Source organism: Carassius carassius, chromosome 35 (assembly GCF_963082965.1).
Source record: "Carassius carassius chromosome 35, fCarCar2.1, whole genome shotgun sequence".
Classification (NCBI taxonomy): Eukaryota; Metazoa; Chordata; class Actinopteri; order Cypriniformes; family Cyprinidae; genus Carassius; species Carassius carassius.
In genome coordinates this window covers 3,226,616-3,237,475 of record NC_081789.1, presented here as the reverse complement: position 1 = coordinate 3,237,475, position 10,860 = coordinate 3,226,616, and the positions used below count along the sequence as shown (strand labels likewise).

The following is a 10,860-nucleotide window of genomic DNA, read 5'->3' as shown; positions in this document are numbered from 1 at the left end:
TTTTTAACACAGTATATCTAATAAACATTATATTATATTATATTATATTATATTATATTGTATTGTATTGTATTGTATTGTATTATATTATATTATATTATATTATATTATATTATATTATATTATATTATATTATATTATATTATATTATATTATATTATATTATCAACTGATTCCATTTGCCTACATATTTCGGTTTACGTTTCAATGCAATAGATTATTTTCACCACAACATCAAACAGGGTTTGATTGATATAGACCAGAAGAAGTGCTGCTCATCAAGAAGTGAATCAATAAATGGTTTGGTCATTGGAAGATGTCCATTTATATCAGTCAATATGAACAATAAATGTGTGGTTCATGAGATGTGCTGAGAATGAGTGAAAGAGGACAACAATGGCTCAGAGGTTCAGGAGGTAATTGTTCCTAGACATGTGCGCTCACATCCTTCTGTTATCCTGAGACTCATTATTACATAGAGATATGAGCAGACACAGGGACTGGGACAGATAAACGTCTTAGTCTTAAAGAGATTCATTTTTGGAAGACAGTTGGAGGATGAATGGAATAGCTGTGTTTTAAGTCTATGTATCTCTCTTTTCTGCAGAAACTGCTCTGACTCACTCTTCATTCAGACCCAATTCATGTGAAAGAAACGAGTGTCTCTTCTGTATACGGGCCTATAATAGGACCCAGAAAGAGCATGAGCATCTCTCAGGATCAGTGTGACGTGTTACTCTGATAAATATTAGATATTTTAAATTCTCAGTAATACGTTTTTTTTTTGGGGGGGTGGGGGGGGGATACTGGTTTAGTTAAATTTGCACCATAAAAAAGTATATGATTGCCAATTATTTTTTGCAAGCATGTCTATTACAGTTGTGTGAAATTACTGTAGCAATTTCAATTGATAAATCAGACATTAATTAAACGTCCAGTTGTACAGTGTGTTGAGGAGAATTTTCTTTTGAGATACTATTACTTTTGCTATTTTTTATTAGATTTTTATTTCTATATTTTCTCCTCTCATATTCATTTTAGTTAAAGTTTTAGTAATTTTGTGTGTGTTTGTGTCATTTTTATTTTATTTTTATTTTTTTAAATGTTTATATAAATTTGATATTTTTTTCCATTTTTTATTTAATTTTATTTATTTAATTTTCATCTTTATTAAGTTTTAGTTATTTTACTACAGCAAGAAAATAACAGTGAGGCCTTGGGATCTAAGTGAAATAAAAAAAAATGTATGTTTTTTTAATATTTTATTTTATTTTAGTTCAGTTATCATGTCTCTTTCAAACCGAATAGCGTAGTGAACTTACGATCGCACCGATTCCTGTTGAAATAAAGGGACTCAGTTTACGACTAAAAACAGAAAACTTTTTATGCATTTTGGCCATTCATTTACACCACAGCAGTGTTTTGGGGGGCTGAAAACTTTTGCAAACAGATTTTAAAGATTTTTTTATTTTTTTTACAATATCATTATATCTATGTAAACTACAAAAACGCAAATTTGTGAAAATAGTGACATCATACACACACGTATTACATGATCAGTCTATACGATTGTGTGCAATGTTTACTTGAAGAGTAAAGTAACTCGAAAGTAAATTAATTAGTAATCTGATCCCTTATTAAATGCAGTAATCAATGATATAATCAAATTGCAATTTTAAAGTAGTAATTAGTAATTTGTTGTGAATTACTTTCTTGAGGAACTTGAGTAACCTAACACAGATAACACTCAGAACACCTTAGCAACCATGTAGCAATGCCCTGGCAACCACCTACAACATCAGAGTATTGTGGCAGAGCAGCTCAAGTTTTCTTCAGAATGTTATTCTCCCATTCTGGGCTTTTCCAACCTCCAGTGAAAAGTGCATGATGGTAATCAGGGATGTGAGTAATCCCAATCTCTCACAGCGTTCACATATAGCAGCTCTGTGATCTCTAATGTGGCATGCAGTTTTCCATTGGCTGAACATGCCATCCTCTAACTTATCCCAGGACATGTTTCACTGAACAGAACACCATCTAGCCATTTCATCTCATTTAAACCTGCTGTGTCATTATTACAAGACAATCCATGGACAGCCAGGCTGGAATTACCTTTAGAAATGGCTTCATTATATAATATGGCTTAGTTGACATTTCATAGCTTGGTCAATTGCCTGCCTATCTGAGCTGTTGAACGCTTTATAAAACTCTTCATTTCTGCTCATTCATCGTAGATTGTAGCACACACACACACACACACACTGCAGAGACTCACAGCGTTTGTCCCTTCAGTAATTTCCCCAAGAAGCTTAGGTCATTTCCTGCTACAAACCATGTGCCATCAAAAAATGATGTAGAAAGAGTTTCCATTGAAAACAAATATTGCTAGTCAATTTCACAAGTAATTACCAAGAAACTGCAAGGAACACATTGAACCACATAACACTTTCTTCTTAAAGTAGGCCACTTCAATGATTTTTGTTTTATTTACATCATGTTTTACAGTGAATAGTGTGATATTGGTCGATTTGAAGCTAAATGTCTTTTGTTTTGTTTTTTTAACCTATAATATTCTTTTGAATTTATCACCTGTTCATTTAAAGGAGCTATACCTTTCAATCACAAAGATTGCATTCAGGTCAGTCCAGTTATTCTGGCACTCAAAACAAAATCACCTCATATTACCAGGAACATTTTAAAGTACAAATCCAAAAACATGGCAACCGAGTGCCAGAAGTGAACTTATACTCAGACAAACCCATCACTGATGCTCAACAAATCAATAGTGAACCACAAACACACTGGAGTCAAAGAGTATGACCCAGTATCGATGCATAAATTAGCATGATTCATCTTTTTAGTCGATGGCATTGGGACAGCGATGTTAATAAATAAAGGTCAGAAATGTGTTGTGAGTGATCTGAAAGCGCTGGACTCAGTCAGACCCAGATATGAGTAACGTCCCACCAGATTTATCTATGTGTATGAGTGTTGTGTTTGGGCAGACAGAGTCCCAGTCTGATTTGAGCTTCCTCTGCTGATTAATAATGTCTTGACCTCACCAGAAACTGAGGGTTCCTGTTGTTCATGTTCAGGGTGAAAGATCTAAACAGTTATTAAACGTTGCACCATTAACTGTACGCTTGTCTCCGCTACAGTATATCTGAGGGTACATTTACACAACATGATACTGGGCCATAACTGATATTGAGGGGGACATGTCCTCTTCAGTAATTAGAAATGGCCCCATGGAAGCAGCGAAATATTTAACATTTGACAACTGATTTACTATGGAAATGTTTAAAGACTGACTGTAATATCCAGTGATTTATTTAAATGTTTTCTCAAATATGGACATTTTGACTTGATTCATGTAATTCCGAAGTGAATGTGACAAGAAAAGTTTTTGTGTTATACATATACAAGTGCAAGTTTGAAATCTTATTTGCAAGTAGTTCAAAATAATAACTAGACTCTCCACCCGATGTGGGTAAAAGCAAATAATAATAATAATTATGCAAAAAATGCATAAAAGGTTTTCAATTTTTGGTAGAATACTCTGTTGTGTAAACATCTCCTTTCTAAGTGATTGGGCTTTTTATTGGATAATTTTATTTCTAATATAATAATACTTCAGTTTTAAGCTTTTATATCTTGTTGCTCTTTTTTATGATCGTTAATGGGCTTTGAACTAATCTAAAGAGCAATTAGGTCAGCAATAAAGTAACTATCTCCCATTAACACACTCAGCGCAGATTTGTTAGTTTATCTGAAACAAGTGACAATTTACACTGAAATTCAACGATTTAATGTTACAATATCTATACAAACAAATTCAACAGTTTTGACAGTGTTTTTCACAAGTGAGGTGCCCTGCATGAAAGTGTCTTTGACTGTACAGAGTTCATGAATATTTAATGAGGCATGCAGGCTTTTGATTGGCTGTGTGCTGAGAAACAATGCATGGTCCTATTCTACTGCTGCATCATTTCTGATTTTGTACCTTTGACTACGAGTTCATACCATGTTGGAAAGCTGTTCTAACCCCCTTTCCACATGACAAGCGTGAAATGATTTCAAAAGATATTAAAAGCTATTTTGACATACACTATAGCTGTTTTGGCCATTTATACTGTAACTCAGATGCTCAGGATGACAGAGGTGTTAGGAAGACTACATTAAATTAACTCTAACGTTAAATGGCTCCACATTAAATAAGTAAAATATAAAAAGTGGCACTAAAAGGCTCCGTGGTGCCCATTTCTGCCAAGAAATCAGATCAGCTCATCATGCATGTGCCTCATGACGCTGAAGATGATGATGTTGGGTTGAAGCAGTATTCACATGGTCTACCCCACCCTCACTCTGCTGTCAGACAGGAAACAAGGGGTTTGTCTCGGGGAGCATCGCCTCTCTGTGTCCCCCAGCAGAAACACGAGCGTCGGGAGGCGCGCACCTTGGAGACGTCCAGCGCGTCCGTGAGGAAAGGATGGAGACATGGCAAGCGCAGTTCTCCATATCTTGACGCCAATGAAGTAAACACTTATGTTTCATCCCCAAGAGCTTTAAAGACAGCTGGACCCTTTCGTTGAGAGAAGCGTGGTGAGTTCAAATTGCTCGATTTGATGCGCAATATGGAGACGCATTTGCGCAGGCGATATATTTGCAGAAGGAGAAAATAAATACGACGCGTTTTGATTGCTGCATGTGCGTTTTTGCGCAACAGTGATTGAATGTGATTGAAATTATCCTAAATAATCTAATTCTGGTGAGTAAAGTATTTTGCGCTGCGTGCACAATTTGCAGTTGGTGTATTTGCACGAAAGTGCATGCAAATGGATGCAAAATAATAAAAATACAAGCATATAAGATATATCGTTTGCGGGTGAAATACATGGTTAGTAAAATTCCCTAAATGTATATTTCTGCACCAAATCTCCTCTTTGCTTTATACAGGCTACTGTGGTTTAAAATGAAAATAAATGCATAATATCTAGCACTCGGTAGGATATTTATTAACAGAAACCAGAGACATCTCTGGTTCAATTATTTATTTATTTTTTTGGTTCAAAGGCTAGTTCAAATCACCAATAAATCATCCTTTCCTCAGCAAGATTTTTCATGTCTCCAGCCTCACGTTGTGTCATGAGGGCAATATGCCAATATGATTCATAATAGCTGTATCCTATAGAATGACATTTTTACGAGTTATAAGGTTACAGCATAATAGGTGGGCTTTCATCAGAAAGATATTGTTGATATTGTTGCCCCCTGGTGGGGCTTGTTAGCAACGTTATTTGCTTTCAACCGGGTAAAAATAAATAAATAAATAAATAAAAATCAATAAGACCATCATTTTTGTTTGTGTGATGCACTCAGAACCTTTTTTTAGCCCATTATAAAGTATTTTGGAATGTATGGACTTGTTTTACAGTACATGCAAAAACGGATTTTTATACATTACTTAATGTTACAATTGTAATTGGACTGATAATCCAAACTCAATTGTTTCACCACTATCTAGTTTGCTTCCCCGTTACATCATTTCTTCCCATCACACTGAATCAAATTCTGCTTATCTGAGCAGTACTTAAATCTAGAAACTGCTGCACACAGTAGTGAGAGACCGACAGAGAGAGCAGCGAGGAAGACCACTGAAGCAGCCAGTTATGAATTATGTAAGATTTTCTTCTGCATTTCTGTGAAACAGCGGTGCAAGCCTGGCAAAAAAAAAAAAAAAAATCCTTATTGTTTACTGTTAAATATAGACTCACCTCCTTGACAACATGTCGATCTTACTGTGTTCATTTTGCACAAAAATGAAGATTATGACATTATTTACTCATACTCATGTCGTTCCGAACCCTTATTCCGTTATTATTCCACAGTAAAACAGATTCAATATCACTGTCATGACCATGTTTGTGTAGCTTAAACATCATAAAAGTACAATAAACATAGTTCATATGACTGACATTTAAATCACAGCGATCAGTCAGTCTTATTTATCAACAGATCATGAGAATCAAACAGGTTTTTTCTGTGAACCAGTTCAAACTGTACCGAATCAACTGGATTGATTCGGTTCTCACTGACTCAGTGATTCATAGCGGTTCATAGCTCACTGCAGGGAAAGATTTTAAGCAAAAAATGGCCTACCTAAATATATATTTATTTATTTATTTATTTATTTTTTGATCTTGTAATGCTATGCTAAAATGTCATAACTACTACTTTATGGTGACGTGTGCCAGACTTACAATCATTTATTACGCTTAAACACCACCTCTCCATAATCAACTGTCAATGGATTTTTATGTGCAATGCCCATATCTTAAAATCCACTGAACAACTATCTCCACCATACTTTACTCTGGCTGTATGCCACAATATGTGAGGGGGGGGGGGGGGCACTATTTCCATTCCATTGCAACTGTTTTGAAGATTATTATCGAATTCTACTTATTCTACTTGTACAGACAGATAACGGCATGTGAGTTTGGAATGACAAGACATTAAGTGAATAATGCGGACTTCCCCACCAAAGGAAAGTTTTCATAGTTCCTATAACTATTGTCATGTTAACACCGTAAGAACTGGGAACGATTTTAGTTTAGGAACGCCTTCTGGGGGGACTAAATTAGCTCGTACTTTGGAATATAATATAACCTGGCACAACAGAAGCTACCAGTAACCTACAGTAAGTGTAAACTGATTGGCCAAATGCATTCTGTATGAAGCAAGGCACCCACTATTAAAAAAAAAAAAACATGCAAACACACAGTTTACATACTTACTCCACGAACATAAAAAACAGCATCAGGCTGCTTGAACACAGAAATCCAGGCATTCCCCGTCCTCCATCCACCAGCTGTTGATGTTGTTGCTTAAATGGCATTGCTACTGATCAGAAAAATCTCTCTTTGGGAAATTGTAGCTCTCTGTGGAACGCCCTGGTGGCTAGTTTTTATATCTGACAGGTTCAAAAGCCCTTAATTATATAATGTTCATTTTATAGCCCTGCTCCAAACGCAGCATCTTCTGTTTTCATATATTTGTGTGTGTTAATCGCATGATGTCCGTGTGTTTCACAGCTCTGCTGTAGAAGAAAATGGATCCGTCCCCCACGAGGCAGCAGTCCGGCTCCAAAAAGAGGGTTAAAATCCACCCCAACACCGTGACGGTGAAGTATGCCACACATTTCCCCCAGCCGGGCGATGAGGGATACGACGACGCTCCATCCTTCGAGGACTTCGGCTCGTTCATAGACAACAACCCGAGCAAGAGACTGGTGTCAGAGAGCGGCCACGGCAGGACATTATTCGGCACTGTGGATTCCCGTCCCAGAGCCGATCAGAGAGATAAAGGAGTGGGCGGACAGCTGGCGAGCTTCGGCGAGGCCTCGGTCCTGGCGTCGCGGGTCACCTGGGGGGCCCTCTTTGGGGCGGCCATCGCACACGGATGTGTGGCTCTCATTACACGCCTAGCAGCCGACCGCTCCAAAGTGCCATCATTAGAGCTCATCTTCATCCGCTCGGTGATCCAAGTGTTTTCTATACTGGTGGTCCTCTACTATAAAGAAGATCCCTTCGGGCCCAAGGGCTATCGGCTGCGTTTGTTCTTCTACGGGATTTGCAATGTCATCTCCATCACGTGTGCATACACGTCATTCGCGATCGTTCCACCCAGCAACGGCACCATCATGTGGCGGGCCACCACCACAGTTTTCAGCGCCGTTCTGGCTTTCCTGCTCTTAGACGAACGCCTCGGTTACACAGACGTAGTGACGGTCGTAGGTAGCCTCTTCGGCCTGTGTCTGGTCATGATCCCCAACATCGCAGACGAAGAAAAGTCTCCTCTGGGATTCTGGAAGGAAGCCTTCGGCTACACGATGACTGTGATGGCGGGTCTGACCGCTGCGCTGTCCATGATCGTGTACCGGGCCATCAAAGAGCGGGTCAGCATGTGGGCGGCGCTCTTCACGTTCGGTTGGACAGGAACCGTGTGGGGGGCGTCCACTATGTTCATCATGCAAGAGCCCATCATTCCCTTGGATGGCGAGACGTGGGGCTATCTCACGGGAATCTGCATCTGCTCCACCGTGGCGTTTCTGGGCGTCTACTATGCCCTCAACAAATTCCACCCGGCTCTGGTCAGCACCGTGCAGCATCTGGAGATCGTGGTGGCCATGCTTCTTCAGCTCATCGTGCTGCGGATGATCCCGTCCGTGTACGACGTCTTCGGAGCGCTGGTCATCATGGTCAGCGTGTTCGTCCTCACGGGTCTCAAGCTGTACAGGGTGGGACGGGCCATCCGACAAGATTACCAGGAGATTCTGGACTCCCCGATCAAATGAGAGCGTCGACGTGTGTGTACTCGAGTGCATGAGGGGGCATGTATATGTGTGTGTGTGTGTGTGTGCGCAGTGTTTCCCGGCCCCCTTTCTCATACAAATGTGCAATCGTTGAATGTCTGGATCTTCGGCATTTGTTTCAGATCGTTTCGTTGGAAGAGTGCCATCGGTGTAACGTCTTTGCTAACTGTTGATGTGTGAAAATAAAAACAGTGATCCATAGTGCCCCCTCTGATAGCATTGATTTTCTTCTTGTGTCGCTGAAGCAAGAGTAAGATGCAGCAGCCTAAGTCTATAACAAGCGGGATTGGATACTCTTAAACAGATAAATCACACTTTTGCACAGTTTCACACACCAAATATTGAATTTGTTACACTTTTTGTTTTAGACGTTCAGTGCTAATGCAGTGGTTCTCACTAACAGATCCGATTATTAACAATTTATTAAATGTATTCAAATAATTTATTTAATAATTAATGAATTAATAGTTGTTCATATATATACATAAAGATAATTTATTTTTTTATTATATTCATTTATTATATTGAGCCAATGTAAAAATGTTCTTAAAAAGAACTTGTATTGATTTTCTTCAGTTCTGTCTCGGCATGCAAAGGCGATCGATTCAATCCCTGCCCGAGTGATGGAGGAATTTGTGCTTGGAATTAGGCATCACTGTATTTTTTATTTATTTATTATATTTTAATCTCATCAGAGTTGAAAGAAAACCTCTTCTGATAAGATTACAGCACCTCAAATGATGCATTATAGGCACAGAGGAAGTGCCTTCCATTTCAGTTCTGACAGTTCTCTTCAACTTCATCGACTCGCTCTCATGATTACAAATATCTGTTAGTATTTCATCATCATTTTTGTAGCTGTAGTAAATTGGGTTGTGCACAGTGCACATGCTCTGTGTTTTGATTCCCCATCTCCTGTGTCTGATATTAAAAAGCCTGTATCTGTCATCATGTTGCTGGTCTGAGGTAGAATCTCATGAAATCAGTCCCACTCTGAGTAACCCAGCTGTTCTGCTGTTTACCAGCTTCATTTTTTTCCGTGGTATTTGGTTTTGTTTATACCCTGCCACAAAGGTTATATTTGAGATCAAAGTGATCATTGTTTCCCTCAGGCGAATGAAAGCTGTGGTCATGATGAATCGCTGCTGGGTTTGTTGGCTTGGCCTGGAGATATTTTTGTAACAAATCTTTTAAATGGCAGAGCATGAGATTCCCCCAGTGCTCCACAAGGGGGCCCTTTGGAGACATTTTATCATTAAGGGAATAGTTCAATCAATGATGTCAAAATTACTCAGCCTCTCAGTGTTTAATATTTCATACCACTAAGTTGTTTTTTTTCTTCTTTTTTTTCCTTTTTTTTTGCTATATAAAAAGGAGATTTGAATAATTAAAATCAGGAGAGAAATATGGACAGATTGAGCAACATTTACACGTCTGAACAGTCCAGAACAGATCTAAACTAATATAAGGGTGGATTTTGATGTGATGGTAGGAAGTAAAAACGTCTTAATGAGGGATTTTTTTTTCCTGAATTTTTTTTTTTCACTTCACAAGACATTAACTGATGGACTGGAGTGCTGTGGATTATTGTGATGTTATTATCAGCTGTTTGGACTCTCGTTCTGACAGCCCCCATTCCCTGCATAGCATCCATTGATGAGACACTGATGCTACATTTCTCCAAATCTGTTCCTATGAAGTAACAAACTTATCTTCATCTTGGATGACCTGAGCAAATGAAAATTTTTGAGTAAATTATTCCTTTAATAACATTACATTCACAATTTCATACTTTATCAGTAATTACACTTATTACAATGTCCTTTATTAATCCCTCATAAAATGTGATATTTAGCTATTTACAATGAACATTTATACATTGCTTGACATTCACTCTCTTTCTTCCTCTAAGTAATGCTATCATCAGATGTTCAGCAGGTTCTTCATGAATGTCTGAATCAGAGCACAGATTGGCTCTCAGTGTGCTGATGGACAGTGTGTGAGCGCGAGGACGCTGGATGTGTTCATCTCAACACTGGGATTATGGACAGGAGAGCAGGAGAAGGCAGGACACGTACAGTAAGGTCCATCTGTTAGGACAGGAAACAGATTGCATCCTGCAGCGTGTTGTGCACCATCTAACGGCTCTATCAGCCATGCGTGAGGGACTTTGAATACGCTCATATCAGTGTAACTCATTTAGGTGCGTTTAGAGATAAGCTGAGAGCAGATTCAGAAGAGGACGCATTATACACACAATGCATCCTGCCATCTTATAATGAAGCGTACATTTGGTCAAAAAGTTTTTATTTATTTATTATTATTATTATTATTTAACACAAAGTTTTTGATTACAAATACAAGTCAAAAAGTCAAAACAAAAAAGTCAAAAAAAAAAAAAAACACACCCCGGGAACAGGTCAAGTGATTGTCAGAGTGTCTTAGTGTTTGATACTTATTTCTTTTTCTTTAATGATAATAATACT

General features: G+C 38.3%; 1 protein-coding gene across 1 annotated transcript; it reads left to right on the top strand.

The window, feature by feature from the left end:
• The first annotated feature begins 7,078 nt into the window (after window positions 1-7,078).
• slc35g2b (solute carrier family 35 member G2b) lies at window positions 7,079-8,575 on the top strand. Its single transcript, XM_059524281.1, has one exon. The coding sequence runs from the start codon at window positions 7,112-7,114 to the stop codon at window positions 8,354-8,356; it is 1,245 nt and encodes a 414-aa protein (XP_059380264.1). The 5' UTR covers window positions 7,079-7,111; the 3' UTR covers window positions 8,357-8,575.
• Window positions 8,576-10,860: the final 2,285 nt, after the last annotated feature.